At 40.3% G+C, this 19,610-nt stretch overlaps 1 protein-coding gene across 2 annotated transcripts in view; it reads right to left on the bottom strand.

Moving 5' to 3' along the window:
* Nucleotides 1-3,826: 3,826 nt before the first annotated feature.
* Nucleotides 3,827-19,610, bottom strand: part of Wdr7 (WD repeat domain 7) — a 315,779-nt gene continuing 299,995 nt past the window's right edge. For both annotated transcript variants that reach the window (XM_055622621.1, XM_055622622.1), the window contains 2 exons: nucleotides 12,311-12,415; nucleotides 3,827-6,462 (listed from right to left, as the gene is read on the bottom strand). In XM_055622621.1, the coding sequence (XP_055478596.1) occupies nucleotides 6,259-6,462; nucleotides 12,311-12,415 (309 nt within the window). In that variant the 3' untranslated portion in view covers nucleotides 3,827-6,258. The remainder of the gene's footprint in view (nucleotides 6,463-12,310; nucleotides 12,416-19,610) is intronic.

Below are 19,610 nucleotides of genomic sequence, written 5' to 3'. Positions count from 1 at the left end.
AAGACATGTTTTATTAACCATTAGCAAAGACCTCTGTAGATCATGCTTACCCTGTGGGCCTCTAGTATCTGAGGACTTTTCCACCCTCGGTATTATAAGGGAGGACTCCAGCTCTACAATGCCGTCTTTTCCCCTCAGTACTGGCTTATGGGCCTGCCATACATCCTATTGCATGGTAAGTAAAATAAATAAAAGGATTAAAGACAACAGTAAATAAAAAGGTCTTTCCCTGGGCAGAGGCATCTTCCTGGTAGGTGGGGTTTTCTATTACTGGAGTTTACTCTTTCTCCAGCATGGCTGTTTGGAAGTTTTATTTTATTCTTTCTTGGCTAGGATGTGGCCACTGTTTTCCCTCACCTGAGCAGCTTGTCAGCAGTAGGTGCGCATTGCTAAAGAACATTTTAATAAACTCTTCCTTGCCATATCTTATATTGTATCTCGCCGGAACCCTAATAAGCAGTCTCATTTTCACCAGTTCTCCCAGGTCCCTGTTGGTGAGGTCTCATAGTTCCTCTGAGATCTAGCTCTTTCCCAGTCAGCTGGCCCAGCATCTCAGCAACTCAGTGACAGTGTGCTGTAACTGGTCTGACGGTTGGGAGAGGAGGTAGTGACATGCATTATTATCCTCAAGCAAAGGGAATAGCAACTTTTTTTTTTTAAGAGATGGGATAGGACACTAAGGAAGAATTGAGGAGGAGAGATCACTAGAACCTGGTCATTAAAGTTTGTTAACATGCATCAACTGGGCAGCCCTTTCTATTTCAGCTAGGGCTGTACTGGGCAGCAGACCTTGTAAGGTCAAGAATTGCACCTGTTTTGGAACTCCACTTCTCATCAAGAGTCTTGGGCCTGATGCACATCTTGCCTGTGGCTGTAGAAGAGGCCCTCTTTAATGTTGCCAGTGGGTGTCTCTGGCTCTCATGTTTAGCTCTTAATTGGTGAGCAGTTATCCTTCGCCTTTCATTGTCTTCCCTCAGCACACTAGAATAGTCTAGACCATTTTTTAAACAAATTATTTACTTAATGTTTTTGAGCATGTTTGCCCACAGCTATGTATGTTCACCAGGTGTGTGACTGGTGCTTGTAGGGGCCAGAAAAGGGATTCAGATGCCCTGGAATTGGAGTTACTGGCAGCTATGAGCCTCCATGGGGTGTTGATAACCAAACCCTAGTCCTATGCAAGAGCAACCAATGCACTTAACCTCTGAGTGGTCTCTTCAATGAATCTAAATTCGTTGTTCTAGTTACACTTTTCCTTATATGCAAATGCCTGCTATGGCGTTTCCTCCAGTGTTACCCTCTATCAGTATGCTAGAAAGAGTCATCATCAGTGAGGTAATAAAGGTATATCTCTATTGTGCCAGAGGCTACATTTGCTCTTTGTTTCTTCCTCTTGTGGGTCAGTGGTACCAAATCCTCTTTCAGCATGCTTCCTTGCATACTCCTGGTACCAAGCATGATAGGCTGGCTCTTTGGGATGCAGACTGAGAGGGGTGGGAAGGAAAGAAAGAAGGAGGAGTGAAGGGGAAGAGGGAGCGAGGGAGAGAACACTGGGTATTGAAAGCTTATGATGTAGTGTTCCCAGGATCAAGGCTGCAGGGGAGGAATTCAGGTGTGAGCAAAGGGAGAGGTTTTGCTGCAAAGCAACGAAAGTGTCAGTTAACTCTCAGTGCAGTTCTGGAGCTGCAATGACATACGCTGTTCCATTTCTTCACATCCAGAGTTTTTGGTGAGAAGCAAGACCATCACCATAACATCTGGCAAAGGGGCTGGTGAACACAAGCAGAATCTTGGAGCTCTGTCAGACATGCTCAGAGCTATCCTAGAGTGAAGATATTAAGATGTTCAGAGTGAAGATAGAGACAGAATATTGTGACACAATAATCCAGCACTTTCCAAAAGGCAGGGCAATCATTTTTATTCATGCTCAATGAATTCTAAATGGCTACTAAAATGTTCACTTACATTTACGGAACATTTAGTGGGTGTTGTTACCCTTTTATAGTATAATCTCATAGATTTAACGGAGTCGCAATCATTTACTTGATGCTGAAGATTGCAAACCAGGCATGCCATTCTGGGCTTTCTCTGGGGATTCTCAGGTCTTGGCTATCTGCATTCTTACTTTGAAATAACCAAACTGAACATATCTAGCTGGACCTATCTCCTCAGAACAGAGTACCATTTACTACTGAGAGGAAAGGTAGGTAAATTGAGCCTATTTCAGCAATCTTTTTGAAAGACCTGATGAGGCTCAGCTACACGCACTGCACTTAGGATTCCTTTGTCCTTCTGAGCTTGTCAGGAAGGTCTGGCAACACAGACCTTTGTCTGTGTTTTCTTTGTCTTCTTACCTGTAGGAAATAGAAGAATTCATATTTGTTCGTGCTTATATGTATCCATGGACCGGACCCAGGTTTTGCTGGCAAGAATGGCGTGAGATTTCTTCCTTTCTTTTCTTCCTTCCTTCTTTCCTCTCTCACTCTCTCTCCCTCCCTCCTTTCCTTTCTTCACAAAGGTTCAAAGACTCTCATTTAGAAGGGTCCTAATTAGCGTCCTTGAATAAGTGATATGTTTATAAGGATTTGGGAAACTAGAATCCATTTTAGCTTTAAAGGTTCATGAACTCTTCCTATGCAAATGGTTGAACTAAGAAGACAAGTCTACGTCATGGCCACGATCAACATGAACTGCAAAATGTTATACAAATAAGAAGTTCGAACACCTGTCATCACGCTATATTCATATTTTCGACAATACAAAATTTAAAAAGATAATACCCTTGAATACCCAATGGTGGGCTCAGTTCATTTAAATAACAATTGCAAACACAAGCCCTCAATAGGTAGTCTCTTTTTTAGTTTGTAAACAGCAAAAAGAAATAGAGCATCTAATTTTTGAAATTCTTCTGGCTTCTCTGCTTGACCTTTGGTATTTGTATGTATTGACGATCTCTAAACCCTTGTACAAAAACACCTTGAAGTGCCAAGCTTTAAAAATGAGTCTTTTCTCTTTCTCCTGTGCAGCTTGTATTATCTTGGCCTTGTCAAAATATATTCTCTAGTTAGAGGGTGGAAATATTTCCCTCCTGGCTCTGAAGTATTGATTTTCTCCAACACTCAGTTCTGTCAGTCAGGCAAAGGGGTGAAAGGTGAAAGTTCACCCGGCATTGCTTGTCTTTACCTTCCTATTAATGTCATGCCCTTTCTGCATTTGATCAGTTTATGCGATCACCAACCACACAGAACTGTTACTGCTCTTATTTTCCTACAAGGACACATTTAAGCTATCGCTGTTTAATTCCTGGGTATGATTATGCTGTTATATATGACCGACTCAAGTCCAGCTGCCCTGGGCTCTCATCTGAAAAGCGTGGGAAGAGTACACTTGTTACTTACTTACAATGCTCCATGAATGACGAGAACTCTTGTTATTCTTACCTCAGCATTCAAATCCAGCTTCAACCTCAACAGTAACGGCGGTGAATTCAATGCTCTGAGTCTGATTCCTAGGCAGAGGACCCCCAAGATACAGTTTGGTACAAAGTCTCTCCGTTTAGGCTGGAGATAGAGCAACATGTATGCAGTTCCCCCGCCCAAGCCACAGAGGGCGCCGCTGAGTTTCTGCATCCAATCTCAAGCTTGTGCACTGTGGGTAAAAGCCCTCGCCACTGTTTTACTGTCCTTTGAGAACAAAGCTGCCTTTCTTACAACCTGCTCGCCAGTGAAATGAGTAGCTAGAAGAGGAGGGCAAGAGGAACATAAGGGTTTCAACAGAGAATGTTTTTAGAGGGACCGCAGCAAACAGTAAAAATAGGATAAAGACATTTTATCAGTACACTTCAGTTTTATTTAACACAAGTATGTACACAACGATTTTAAACACATATAGAATCTATTAAATGGAGTCAACCAGAAATGTCTTAGGAGACAGACATTTTAATTTATTCACTATATGCAATTCAAACATGACAACATTTTCATACAGGTTTCTTATCATGTCGCCTTCTGCTTGTAAATTACCAGTGAAGCCACATATGTCTTTATACTTAAAAGGACAGTTCCAAATGCTGTGTCAACAAAATCAATAAAACACTACAAGCGTACACTGGGATGGCACTACAAACTTTACCTCAGTGTTGAGGAATCCAAGCTGAGATGCAGCTGGGAACTGTGGTTGTCCAAACAGCCAAGGATAGAGTTATGATAATGAGAATTTAAGTGATACTTTATCAGCTAGTGATTCTTCTAGCATAAAGTTTTACATGCACAGAACTTTATTGTCCTTGTGCGCTCCTGACTATACACATGGAAGGACCAGCCAGACCTACGGCCAGAGAGTTGTCCCTGTGACCTCACTGCTGTGTACCCATCTCTATGATGGATGGCATCTGTTGTTGCCCTCCAGTCCAGCATCTCTTTCATAATGTATGGAACATTTTGCTTAAAAAAAATGTCTAAGGTGTGAGTTTGTCTGTCATTCCAAATGGTTCAGTTCCTCCCTCTGAAGTTCATCAAGTAAACGTGTGCTGGGTAGACAGCAGCCTCTGGAGCCCGCTGGACATTCTCCATTACATCAAATATATTACCAAGTTCACAAAAATCTACACTGTACAGTCCTTGGTTTCCTTCTTTGAAGCTATGAATATAATCACTATAAATAAGATATACATGCATGTGAAATAAATTCACATTTGAAAGAACCCAAACATCAAAAACCAAGAGACAGTATAGAGCTGTCACCAATAAAAATAACAAAATAGCAAAAGACATTCTGAGGACATTTGCTTCTTCACATGTTTTTTAAAGGACTGTAAATGATGTATTTATTCACGGACCTTGATCCTACTCTTCTACATCTTACATAAACTTTGACAATCTATGAGTTTAAGACTAAATGCTCTCATTATCATTTTGGTTCCTCTGTTAATATTACACGTTTTCTCTGAGTTCAATAACTTCTTTTTATTTTTGTATATAATAAACCATCTTGTATAATTAACCAATCAACCAACAAACAAGTCAACTCCCACTAATATAGATCAAATTTTTTTAGGAACAACTCATACGAAACACTGTGTCATGGATTTTTTCTTCCTTTATGTTACAATCAACATAACTTGACACAAGAGGAAAGTGGAATTAAAGTTTGTGTTGAAACGTGGTGAACACATTCACTATAGTGTTCATTCAAACAGACGGACAGGCTTCACATTTTTCTGTATCTTCTCAACAAGGTGTCTACACAGTTATTAGATTTCTAGGAAGTTTACTTAAAATAAATGCCTTCCTAGTTGTTCTTGCACTGGTCAGAATTTGGAAGGCTGGGTTGAAATGATCATTGTAAGTGACTGGGCGCACACATGAGAACTGCCAGTTATGAAGTTCCTGAAGAGGAGGGGGCTCTCCTGCACAGGCGGGCGTGTAGTGACACACGGGAGATACTCCACTGCGCAAATGTGTTATGCTTCCAAACTTGGTTCTCCACTGAAAGTCCCCGTGGAAGGCTAGTTAGAGTCACCACATGTTGAGTGGCGATGTTGTGTATTTTAAACTATGAAATGTACTAACATTTAAGCAGGAAATGAGTCTTTTAGAAAGCTAGGTATCTGGAGAACTTTTCTGGAAGGAAAAAAAACATATGTAATTTAATATTCTCTCATTAGCCTCAAATCAGGATTGGTGTTACTGAGAAAGTAGTGGCTAACTCCTCAGAAATGGAATTGAGTAACTGCTTATCAATTGCTACCAGGAAAAAAAAAAAAACAATGTAAACATGTAAAAGGTTTGGTAAACAACAGCATGTTTGGGATATCCAAAGGGAAGTCATTTCAATAATGAGGACTCCATTTTGCCCCAGTGTCCAGGCAGAGCTGAGCTTCCAGGGCTGGCAATGGGGATCAGGGCTGGGAGTGAAGCACAGAGGTTATTGATGTTCAGGCTTTTGTTGCATCAAGCAACAAGAGCACCTCCAGGAACCACTAGCTCTCCCCTCCCATCTCTGGCAGGGAAAATCTACCTAGTGACAGAAAGGTCACATCCTGTTGAGTGCTAAGTGCGTGCCTTTAAATTGACAGGTTGCCTACATGGAGTCTGCCCCCATGAAGCACGCACAAGTGACACAGACCTGGCCATGTCCCTGGATGGCCTTGAGGAGGGCAGATAGCAAGCAACAGTCCAGCCTGAGTAAGGACAGAGTAACATTGGCCTAGAAAATATAGAGTTAACTAACAGGCAGTCAGGGCAGCAGCCAGGAGTGTTAGACCATGAAGCGATGTTCCTTCCCGTCGTGGGCCATGAGGATAACATTCCGGTTGGAAGTCCAGATGAGCCGGGCCAACCGAAGGGCATTGTGGGAGCCAGGGGATGCGGGCTGCACTGGAGGTACCTGGTAGGTCTTAATGCAGCGCAGCTGAGGTGCCGAGTTCAGCATGCCGATGCTTCCCAGGAGTGATGTGTTCATCTGCAACGACAGGGGACACACACATCACGACACGTGTCAAGAGCCCTTCCCTCCTTCTCCACAGAGACTGGCTTATTTCTTCTGCCTAGTCTCTGCTCCAGAATCATAATTCACATTCAGCTTTGAGTTATTCTGACTTTAAATGGTTCCTGTGAAAAGATTTAAAATTGTTATGATGCCACTAATGTGAACATAGGAGCCTCGAGTTATTTTCCTTTGTAAGTAGAGCCTGACAGTGGAGTCCATTCATCTTGAGGAAAGAAGCTAAACTAAGATTGCTAATAAAACAGTTCAATCAGAGAGCATTTGGTTCAAAATTAGTTGAGGAAAGTGAAGCACAAACAAGCTGCAGATGGAGAGCTGACTGGGCCATGCCCCAGGCCTATCATTCCTATCATCCTATCAACAACCACCATTACTTAAGCATGTGGTTGGAGGACGAAGGTTCATGTCAGGCGTCATCCACAATCACTCTCCATCTTGTATATTGGGGTGTCTCCCTGAACCTGGATCTCACAAATTCAGCTCACCTAGCTGACCCACTTGCCCAGGGAATCCTCCTTTCCCCTTTCTCTGCCTAGCAAGTGCTGAAATTCCAGGTGTGCTACCATACCAGCCCAGCATACATGTGAGTGCTTCTTGTCCAAACTCAGTCACTCAGCCCTTTATCCCACGAGTCATCTCAGCCCTCAGCTCCTCTTTATTTTAAAGACAGAAATGAGAAGCATTTTCATCCCAGCACTCTGCTACCCTGCTAAGGACAATATGTTTTTCATGCTTTATTGACAACATTTTTTTTTTTTTAACCACTTGGCCATTTTTGCCTTTTTGAGATTTTTTTTCTGGGTTTGACTTAGAAATGTGATTTTTTTTCATCTAGTCACAAAAATGAAAACAACATGAAAAATATGGATCATGAACAACTCTGTAATTAAATTAAGGTGTTGAATATCAAATAATTGTTGTCTAAGTTGTTTGGGTTTGGAGTCACTGTATTTGAAGGTTTCTTGAAGGGCTAAATATTACTTAAATGACTTCAATATGCATTATTTGTGTTACCATAAATCACACAGAGAGCATTCTGAAACCTGGAAACCAGCCTTGGAAATAATGTTCCTCCATACTTATTCACTTCCTATTCCTCTGGTGATTAAGCATCTTCATCTGCATGGACCACATGCTAGTTGTGTGGGCAAAACATGCCTATCATGACCTAGCTGCACCTGTAGTTGAAATCCTAACAGGTCTTAGGACCTTTAAGATGTGTTATTGTGATACCATGCTCTGAATTTGGAACAGTGCACAATGCAAGCCATTCCTTTTCCGCCCTTCTCAGCAGCAGGATGGTGTCAGAGGGCGTAAATCATGGCATCTCTAGCAGGGTGCGTGCAGGCTCCACTGACATTTTCACAATTTAAATCATCTTGAGTAATAACCCTTTTAAGATGACTAATGTTACTGATTTTCCTGCATTAATAATAGTGCCGAACACAACACAAGGGGTGAAAAAAATCACTAGTGTACGAGGTCACATTTTAAACCAAATGTATGGTCATCATTAACTCTTTCTGCTAAAGTTCAGTTCAAGCCAAGCAGTATCTCACTGTCATCCTCCCAAGGTCTCTTTCCTTGTTTCTTTTCCTCATTTTCCTAAAAAACTCCACACGAGACAAAACTCTAAGCCTTCCTGCTTTATGGGGCCTCCCTGCTGTTTTAAATGTAGATAACAATGGTTAACTCAATTTGCTAGTTTCACATCTACAAAACCTAACAGATTATAATTAGTCCTCTAATAAAACAGATCCAATTGACCCAAGAAATTATTGGTTAAAATTGGCATCAACAGGTGTACTGACTGCACTTTAAAAACATATGCTTTCTCAGTTGATAAATATCTACAAAGTATTTTTAATTCCTTATGGATTTGCTATGAAAATATGTATGAAGCTTGATTTCTGCTGGTGTTTGAAGATGCAAAGGGCATATAGGCTTGGATATGCCTCTTTTGTTCATCCCTTGTAGCCATTTACGAGAAATGCGGTTAGGGCTAAAGGATGAGACTCTCCTGGAAAGAGCCACAGACAGGCACATTGTATGAACAAGCCATTGCTATACCTGGGCTCCCATCATAAGCTGAGTCATCTCTGCTCCACCAAGCAGCCTTCCAACTTGGAACGGGGTGTGCCAAGTTCTCAGAGGCACACAGTTAGCATGGTGGACATGAAAACCCACACATGCACTAGATTTCATTTCTCTACTGACCATCCTTTCCCTACAACCCTTCAAATGAGGACTGGTCTTAGTTTCCAGGGTGAGGGTTAATTCTCACTGAAACAATGAGCCATTCTGATAGCCAACATTATCTTTTTTATTGACTGATGTGTGGCTATACCCTATGCTAAACTCAAGGAAATTTAAACTTTGAGTGAAAAGCTACATGGAATTACAAATTTCATCTCTATTAAGTATTTTTCCTTATTACAAAAATTATAAATGTTATAAAAATTCTTTAAATCTTACTTTCTTGTGACAATCACTGTTACCATTTTGGCAAACAACCTTTGAACGTTCCAGGACTCAGTCATATACCCTGCATGCACTTGTGCAATATATGCACACACACAAATCACACATGCACACACAATCACATGCACACTCAAACACCTGGCATACATATGCAAACTGTATGCACAATCATACACACGCCGTCACATGCTACGCATTCATGTGCACGATGTCAGATACACATCGTATGCATTCTCAAGCAAGAACCCTATCATAACATGTACACCGTATGCACATATTAGACACACAGGACACATGAACATTCAAATACCTTGTACTTCTATACACACTGTATGCACACCTAACACATACTGAGATCTAAGAAAGAGGCTCACATTAAAAAGTAGTTCTACAATGTGCTTTTTCCTTCATGCTAATGACATAAGACAATCTTCATGCTAATGACTGTAGATTTATATCACTGTTTTTGAGTCTTTGGGTAGCACTCAACTATATGATGGACCATAAATGGTCCATATAAATAAGATGGACATACCAATAAAAAAGAAACTAGTATTTTACTAGTACTTTACTAAGAGTTTTGAAATACCGTATTTATTTATTAGGTGGTACTGGTAATATTTGCATGAGAGAATTAAGGATGTTTTTCATTACCAAATTCTCCTCGTTGTTTTATCAAATAGATACACTGAAGTGAAATGTTCAAATTGTAGAAATATGGTGTGTGGCTTCCAGACTGTGCCATTTAACAGCTAATTATATTAACTGACTAAAACCAAGCACTGGCTTCTTCCTTTCTTTCAGAAATATGCATCACAACACTAGTTATGAAGATTATTTTCTGAACAAAGAAACACACATAGATATAATCCATCAAAACAGAGAATGTTTAATGCCTTCCCCAAAGTAAGTAATGCTGCATGCAAACCTTTTACTGAGTCTCACTTGAGTAATTACTCAGCCAATATTTCTCATTAACACTCATTTCTCAGCAAAGATTTTATAGTTGATAGTTTTAGTAAGGCTCTGTATTAATAAGACTTCATTAAGTTTTCAAAATATAGTACACTTCCTGGAATGATCAAAAGCCTTCTCAGACACCATTAGAACTGAGAAACGTGGTCTACGTCAGTAGAGGAACAGAAGATTCACCCATTGCACTGTAGACTCTCTTTAATCCAAAAAAAAAAAAAAAAAAAAGCCACTACAGTTCTGGAAGAGCTGTTATTTTCTCGGACAGCCAGAATGATCTGTTTTCATGCCTTCCATACACTTGGAGCACCGCAGGAGTTCACTGCACCCTCAACTATGAGATTGTCAGAGGAAGGAAGGACCTAGGGGTGGCTGGCCTGTCTCGGGCACTGGTACACGCAGCTGGCACCAACATCCCTTGGAGCAGGGGAATTTATGGAGCCATGCTCCCAGGCTCAGGTACTCTTGAAAAAACCCAGAAATGTCAGCAAGCATGACAGAAGGACTGGAAGAGGAATCAAACAAACACCATCTAGTAAGTTCCACTCATGTGCTGGATGGGACATAAAATGTTTTAAGAAGACAATGAATAAATGTATTCAACTAGAATCTTAATACAGATAAGGATAAGAAAAAACTTACTATGCAGTAAATTCAAAAGGTACTGAAAAGATGTCAAATTTGGTTTAATTTTTTCTGTAATACCATACTTTCTTAGTTGAACAAAAGCTGACAAAAACAAACAAACAAACAACCCCCCCCCCAAAAAAAAACAAAAAACAGAGGCTTGGTTTGCTTGTTCTGTATAAAAAGGAAAACATGGGAAAAACTAGTCCCTTTGAGAAGTGGACCCTGGGACTTGCTAATCCCTCTCTCTGTAGAGTGGGCCAGAACCTAGCACCTGGACACAGAGGCAATGTGTAAGCACCCATCCAAGACTCCAGAAAAAAAAAAAAATTGCATGAAAATACAGGTGGCGAATGGCAGAGCCCACTGTGCCAGACATGAGTAGGGCAAACCATGATTGACCAATCATGAAAGAACCCATCTTTTAAGCCCATCTGTGGACATTAATAGACTCACAGGAGCTCATAGTATAAAATGCCAGTCCTGTGGCTGATCAGAGTTAAGATGGGATGAGATCCCTGATTGATGGAGTTTAATATGAGTTAATTAAGGTGCCGGAGACACATTCTGGAAAAACAGATAATGAGAAAATAACCTGGAAGGCTAAATTAGATTAAAAAGAAGAAAAAGGTTCTGACAGATTTGAAGGTGTCACATTTCAGTAGGATGTTGTTAATTAAACAATTTTTTGTATTCGTTTTACATTTCATTAGCTATTGATTTAGTTTTTAAAGCATCATCAAGTTGTGCTGAAGCCTTGTCAAAACTTTAATCTTATTTTTCAGCTTTTGAATCAAAATGCCCGTCTATGTAGTACATTTGCACCCTCCAAAAACACAGTTGCCAATAAAACAACAATAGCTGCTGGGGGTTGGAGAAATGTCTCGGTAATAGTTTTCTAAGCGTTAGGACTAAAAAAAGTTAAGAAAGAAGAGGAGATGGTGGTCCTTAAACATTTACAATCAAACAGTCTACTATAAAAATTAGTTGCTCAAAATGAGCATTTAGTTTAATCAACATTAAATACATATATTCCCACATATATTCCATGAAGTGCCAGATAAAGACACTCAAGTCTTTTAAAAAATGTCTTGAATAGTTTAGAAATTAAGAACATTAAGAGTGAGTAACAGGTAGTACATGCCTATAATCCTAGCATTTAGAAGTGGAGGGAAAAGGGTACTGAGTTTGAGGCTTGCCTGGATTATTAGGGAGACCATCAAACAAACAAAAACAAAACAAATAAACTTCCACTCAAACAAAAACAAGATGTAAACTAAAAAGGAGACAAGGGCAAGTGCATGAAATACTAGGAAAATACCCAGTGTCCTGTGGTCCACTAGAGTAGCTCCAAGGACGTTGTTAGAATGCTTTCGGTAAACTAACGGCTTGAGTGCTGAATTCCTATGCAGCCAGGCCTCACCTGTTCTTCCATCTCTCATGACTCCACCCAGGTGTCCCTTGCTCTGAAAGGCTACCATCTGGCCTTGATTTGTAACTGCTTGAGTGTTTGCCTGCCTTTCCTTTTGAGTGCGGCCCAGTGACAGCAGGGAAACTGCTAACTGTGTGCTCAAGTTAGTGCTGAGCGAATGATCAGTGATCTGAACACTTGGCTTTTGTGGAAGGGAGCGGGGAGAAGGGCACGAAGGAAGGCTGGGAGACAGGCCTGAGAGGAAGACTTTTCAGCAAAGCACATAATATGGTACATATATAGGCTGCTTACCTGCCAGAAAGAAATGTGGCTGTCAGTGTTGGAGTAGGTGGCCAGGTAACGCCCGTCAGGAGCAAAGGACACGGCCGTGATTGGTCCCTTGTGTCCGTGGATGGTCTGAAATGACAGTCATAGGTCACTAGTGACTTGCGTTCCACAGAACTCCTACAAGTACTTCTGGGGACATACTCAGTGTTGAACAGGTAATATCACAGATACCAGATACTGAAAACCGCAACTATTTATAAAATCAGGTTATAAAAATGAAGAAAAGTGAAAAAAATTCTTCATGTATGTAAGGGCATTAAAGGAAGAGGTCTGTCTTCCACAGTTTGAAAAGCATTATGAGCCCAAAGAGAAATCAGAGTTTTAATTCCTCACATTAGAGGGTAGAATTTTGCAGTTAATTAGAAAGATGTGATGGCTCTTCTTGGTTGTCAAGTGGACCACATCTGGAATTAACTAAGACCCAAATGGCTGGGTACACCTGTAAGGATTTTTTTTTTAATTAAATCTTTTGAAGTGGGAAGACTGGCTTCTATTCCAGATATTTTGAGGTGGGAAGATTCACTTTTAATGTGGACCTTCTGCTGACAGCCTATACAGAGGACATGGAAGGACGCACACTCTTTGCCTGCTTGCTTGGCTCACAAGCCCATTCCTTCACTGGTACTGGAGCCCACTTCTTCGGGATCCTGGTGTATATCAAAGACCAGCTGACACATCCAACCTTGTGGACTGAACAACTACTGGGTTCTTGGACCTTCAGTTGGTAGACAGTCATTGTTAGACTAGCGGGACCACAGCCTGTAAGCCACTCTAATAAATCCCTCTATGTAGAGATAGTGATTCATCTTATCAGTTCTGTTCCTCTAGTGAACCATGACTAATTAAAAAAAAAAAATCACCAAAAATTACCCAGGAACTTGCTTATCTGAAGTGAAAACCAGCCAAACCTGTACTGTAATTTTGCTCTGACACAGTTAAAGACTAACTTCAAATCCTTCTAAATTACACATTTTTCATGTTTTAGCCTTGATTTTACACCAATAACACTGTGCTTAACTGCCTACAGCTACAACCAGTAAGCATGTATACATGTATGCACTAGAAATACAGGCACATACAAATCAAACACTATTAAAAACATGTTAGCAGGAATAGTCTTGAATCTTTGCCAATAGCTAGCACTGATTTAACCAGAAGTAATAACAAGAAAGAGTATTTATTTTTGAAGAGTATATATAGCTCTGATAAAAGGCACTTACCAATAAAAAATAATACACTCATCTGCTGATATTAATATTTATAGAAAATAGAGCCTGCTAGGGAAATTAGCGTAATACTGTAAGCTAGCACACATTCTACTGCTAAACACCATTTTAGTTAATACTCAGAGGCTTCCCTTTGTCTTTAAGGAGGAATAAGAATCAGTGGACACAGACTTGTGATGTTATTTGGGTCATACATGCCGTAAATTTTTATAAGAAATTTTACATAGTTCAGATCTGAAAAATCAAATAAGAAAGACTTGGGAAGACAGAGACATGAGCCAAGCACATTTCTTAATGTTCTTTGCCATCTCTTGATTTGATGGTCAAGGGACTCAAAGAAAGTGTTATTCTGGTAATACAGATGTAGGCTTTAGGCAGCAGAGAACATGGGAGCTGAATCAGACTCTGGGTTTGCATTTGGCTCAATATTTATTCACTGTGGAACCAGGGTCACATTATTTAACCTCAGACTATCAATATCTCTAATATAGGTATGATGATGTGGATAGTGATTGTATGTGTGTCAAAGAGCTTTGTAAAAACTAAATGAGCTAATATACACATTATAACCTGCACAGTTCTTAACACATAATAAAAACTCAGCAAATACTATTGACATTGTATCACATCTGCTTGCCTACGAATGACCACACAAATGTAAACAATTACAAAACTCAATTACGTAAGTATAATGGTTTTTAAATGACCTCTCCCATGAAATCACTTGGCATCCTAGAATGCTTAAAAACAGACTGTGCCATTATTAAATAAGATGCATGGGAACTATTCATGGTGCTGGCAACAAGTGTGTCAAATAAAGCAACATGTACTTGTGCTCAACAGCTAGTGAAGGAAACCAGTATAATCGAAAATCAACTACGGTAGGATGAAAATTATTCTAGGCATGAGAAAAATCTTCAAGAAATTAAATGTCTACTGCCGATTACTAGAACAGCTTAAAGAACTCAATGGGAAAGCATTTTCATTTTTGAAAATTAGTATCCAGTTCTGGAAAACAACAAGAAAAAGACAAAAAACAAACAAACAAACAAACAAACAAAAAACAAACTTCACTTCCTTTGGGCCAATTTGAATCCCCTTTTTTGGTTAAGGTAATTGACTGGTGAGACCATGGTTTGTCACAGAGGATCATCAAAACCAAACTGTTGTGATTATTGGCCTTGAACATGATGCAAGCACTACCACTAGCTAGTGGACTGTAGATGTATTTTGTTTCCCTGCAAACTGTTTAAAAAGGTTTGTGCCCATAATTCTAACTTCCCATATCTCATATAAGGGGAGCTACTGGAGAGCTGGGCTCAGCTCACACGTGGCCACTTCAGCTTAGACACTTGCTCTTGACTGACACAAAAGCAGGCTTATGGATCAGACAAGCTCACCTATAGATTCTAGCCTTTTCATTGCACATATCTGGTTCAAAACAGTTTCCCAACCTCTGGAATCTGATTATCCAGCTAGAACCATAAGCAAACTACACATATTTCTAAGACAGCCTCAATGTCCCACTGAGTGGAGGCATAGCAAGCCCATGCTGGGCAGTGACGCTCTGATATCCACATAGATGCAATGCTTCCTGATTAGCATCCTGCCTCAGTTGGCAACAAGTGGGCTTTAGGCCAGTCACCCATGGGACTCCACATCCAACAGCCAGGTAGCACACTTTCCTGGGGAAGTCAGCCCTGCCAAAGGGAGAGAACCAGACACCAGGCCCAGGCCCACATCTGCCCCATTCAGGTATGTCTGTCCAGTTCATCCTACACCTTCATGGTCTCCAGAGACGAGTGTTCAGAATGTCTACATGAAGGGCAGCTTCATGTCAGGAGACATAGCTTCTTCTTAGCTGCTACCTCTAACATAATGTAAATAAGTTCCTCCTGGTGATTTGCTTACTAGACACATTTCTTTTCACGGTGAAACAGCCAATTCAATTGTATTGCCTTTACTTCCAAGAAGCTCAGAACTAAGTTTAAGCCCAGTCTGTGTCTTTTAATAAATACTGCCCACATGTTCTGCTCATCCTTGGCCTGATTTTTAATCTGAATGGTTTCAAGTCCAGATGTATGCTGAGTTTGAATCTAAATATCTTTGAAGTCTGTTTTGGATTAAGTAGGATTAGTCTTAAAGCAGGAGAAATAAAACACATGCAAGCAGATATCTGCACGTATCCATGAATGCATGTGAGCACATACATAAGCACGCACGTATACATGCATGGGATAAAATGCTGCTGGGTTTCCCACAGAGATGCCTCTAAAGAGACCTACAGAAGCTCCAGGAGCCTGGCTGTGGCTGACACACAGGTCTCTTGTGGATGAGGAAATGTGATGGCAGCAGGGTAGATGCTCTGCAGCCCACAGTGTGATACAGCTGCCAAGTTCATCAGCGCCTCAGCCGGGGAGGTGCTCTCCATTATAATAAATGTAGTGCTCCTCCACTATAAGAATATGTTGCCATGGTCTTTTGTTCGGGTTCTCTGGCTTGAGGACTGGTGCAGACATCACCTGAACTGACTTTAAACTTAGTTCCCACATTGCATTAGATACCCAGCTGTGGAGGATCTCATTGAGGTTGTAAGGGCCTCATGAGGCAGCAAACCCAGCCTCAGATGCTAAACCCTAAAGGCCATTTTCGAAACAACAAGTGTCAAAAAGTAGTATGGCTGCCTTTTTATATGCAAATGTGTACCACTGCCTTGCTATGTATTTTTTTTTTTCAGTCAAAGACATCACTGTATTGAAAAGACAGAGATGAGATGAAGAAAATAATCTAATTTTGAAGTACAGAAGAAACAAGAGAAATTATGCAATTATCCCAGGCACAAGACAGAATACTAAACACGCCAGTCCACTGCCTAATGAAAAAAAAGAAAAAGAAAAGATCTGCGGGACAAGACTAATAATAGGCAGTTTTTTTAATATATTGTGTCTAGTTCATAAATATTTCCTACCCATTACTCTCAGCATGGTTCTGTTCTCATCTATGTGGTTGAGGCTCAAACAAAACATTTTGTTACTTTTAACAAAATAAGGAAAATTTATAAAAGTAGGTAAAACTTTGTCATCATAAATGGGCAGAAGATTTACAAAGAACTGACCATGTATTTGCAAACAGTAAATAGATAAATAGGCAGACAGACAAACAGACAGACAGACATATAAGAACATGGCCTGTACTTCACTGCACTTAGGTCTCGGGGACTAAGAGAGAACTGTCTGTCTTGGGAGCAGCATGGCTGAATTGGGAATAATGCAGCAGATGCAATCTGAGGGAATGGGAGCTCTGTTTCCAGTGGCTGCACATGTCCACTGGAGACCAAGTTATGCCTTCCACAGGGGCAACTTCCCCAGAATGCATTGGAGCAAGGAGAGAGGACAAGCATGTACCTCATGTTTCATAAGCACAAACATGATAGATGCCTGAGGTTGGGAAATGCCTGAACAGAGTGTCCACTTGTCTATGGAGGCAAGAGATAGATTGGAGATGGCCATAATACTCAGGGACTGACTGGGGAGTAAGCACGGGGTCCTGGAAAGGCAAGACTTAGCAGTATGGACACTTTCTTGGCACTGATCCCATTAACGGATGACTACCAATGCCAGTGTGGAGTGAGCTCTCTTCACTCTGTGTGGTTTCTCTTACATATTCGTATTCATAGCAGACAAATCAGAAAGGGGCATGAAAGGAGAGAGCGCAGCATATGATCAGCATGTCCTTCCAGGATCCCAACACAGGAAGTCACAGACTTCATGGCAGCCTGGCAAGGAAAAGGCTCATCCACACAGCAGTTCCAGAGGAGTTCAGAAGTTAAGACTGAATCATATCCAAGGAGAAAGCTGCCCTGTTCTTTTCTTCCAAACAACTAATTTGGGAGCATTTTAACAGATATTTGAGCCATCTGTTGAAGGAGACAAATGATAGGCTCAGCAAGTCACAAAGATAGACATTAACATTAAATCCATAAAAGAGTGGATCATCTCACTATGGCTGCTCACAAGGCTTAGATCATAACACCATCAAACAGTAGACCATCTAACTACAGCCACTCACAAGGCTCAAGTGGACTGAAATGATCACTGCATGAAGCCTGTTCAAGCCTTTCTGTGCACGCACCCTTAGGACTTCATGATGGTGCCAAAAGGACACCGTTTAACACTTTCAGCAACAAGACCTATTTTTACTGACAGACATATCTCTAATTTTACCTTAATCTTGAAATTTATCAGTTACCTACAGTATTATGTTTTACAATAGTATATGTATAATAAACTCAAGACTTTCCTAGTGTAATCCTAAAAGGAAAAAAAAAAGCCATACCATTAGAAGTTAGAAAAGATAATAAGGAACGGAAATGAACTTGAGTCTCTTTGTGTACATGCGTATGTATTTGTTTCTTCACCTTAGTGTGCAGATTCTTTCACTAACAATCACACTTATCAATGTTGTTCTGCTCTAAGCTTCACCCGTTCATGGAATCATAAGACAGAATCAATACAACACACACTGGATACTGTGCTATTACTTCTAGCAATATACTGTATTTTTAATCAGCATTCCCTGTAGATTTCTCAAAAAATTTCACTTCAATGAAAAGTGAATTAAGCACTCTATTACGAGATTAACTATAGAGGAAGGTGTATTTAATCTTCTTAAAGCAGGAGACATGTATGCTAAAACCTTTGTATCTTTAATGCAATCATATTGCCTAATGATGAGCAAAACTAAAACCTGAGCTTATTGGTAATGCCTCATTACAAAGGTGAAAGCATAAACACACTGTTTCTCACTATTGCTATGCCAGTGGAATATTATCCCCCAAACAAAAACATCAAAAGGCTATATTGCTTATGTCATAAGGATTATCAGTATGTAGATATTTAAACACTATTTAATACATCAATGTCAGTTAGTTTATCCCCAAATGACATATAAATCACTGTTAGTAACTGCAAATGGGCAAAAGGGCTACAGCGTCTTTAAAGGAATAGAGTCCATTTACTTGGCTTCTATCTTATAAAACTCATGGTAGCTCACTTCATTATATTTATCTTTAAGTCTATTCCCATTAAGATGTTAAAATGATACCAAATAGACTTGTCTACTCCTCAAATGTATATTCATTTCAATTAGACAGTGATAGAAAGTAATTCCATTCATTGACTAGTTCCAGTGTGTCCTGTTAGGAAGATACCATGCAGGTTGACTCTCATTCCAGACTTGGCTTAATAAGAATCAAAAAGCATCACGTCAGCCTCCTCCAGAAAAGAGATGACATGATTAAGAAACACCCACTAAGACTAGAGAGCTACAGGCTCACATTTACCATATTCTGTTATTCTGCATGACATCTGTTGTCTCCAGCGAGAAAAAGGCAGGCTCTGAATTTTATACCAGTCTTTTCTTAAGAACTGCTTACTTTCCCAACCTGCAGAGGACACACAACTAAATGAATCCATGAAAACCATCGACAGTAAGGACTGTGGAGGGTAGATGCTGATGAAGGTATGACCACCCTTGCCCTTGGGCTGAGATTTCTGGCGCCAGACCAACATCTTCCTCCATCCTGCCCAGTAAAAAAGTAAGGTCAGCTCCGTGTTCAGAGGTGTAAACTCCTACAGTTGGATCCAGGACAGGGAGCTGCTTCATTTATTGTTGTTGCCTGACAAGCAGGCCCTGTGTGTTCCCACAGGTATGTAAGACAGCTAGAATCCCAAGCTCCCTCTAGACTGGGTTTCCTGTGGGTTGGTCCTCAACTCTGGATCTTTTCACCTTAGCCTCCTGAATACTTACCTTATAGGCAAAAACATTTGCCACCAGTAGTAGTACCTGGCTACTTTGATTAGTTTCTTTAAAAAAATATGAGTAAACACACACACACAAAGAAAACTAAAAATTACTTCTAGTCCTATCTACGTTTTTAGAAGTACTTGTCAAAAAGGAAGCCCTCCGGATCAGATCCCATCCCTTTAACAAACTGTCATGAATTGCTGGCTATGTCCTTCCAGGTTCCCTTTTAAATG

This window comes from Psammomys obesus, unplaced genomic scaffold, assembly GCF_907164565.1.
Source record: "Psammomys obesus unplaced genomic scaffold, mPsaObe1.curated_primary_1811, whole genome shotgun sequence".
Lineage (NCBI taxonomy): Eukaryota > Metazoa > Chordata > Mammalia > Rodentia > Muridae > Psammomys > Psammomys obesus.
Note: the sequence above shows the minus strand (reverse complement) of the source record. Positions and strands in the feature narration are given on the sequence as shown.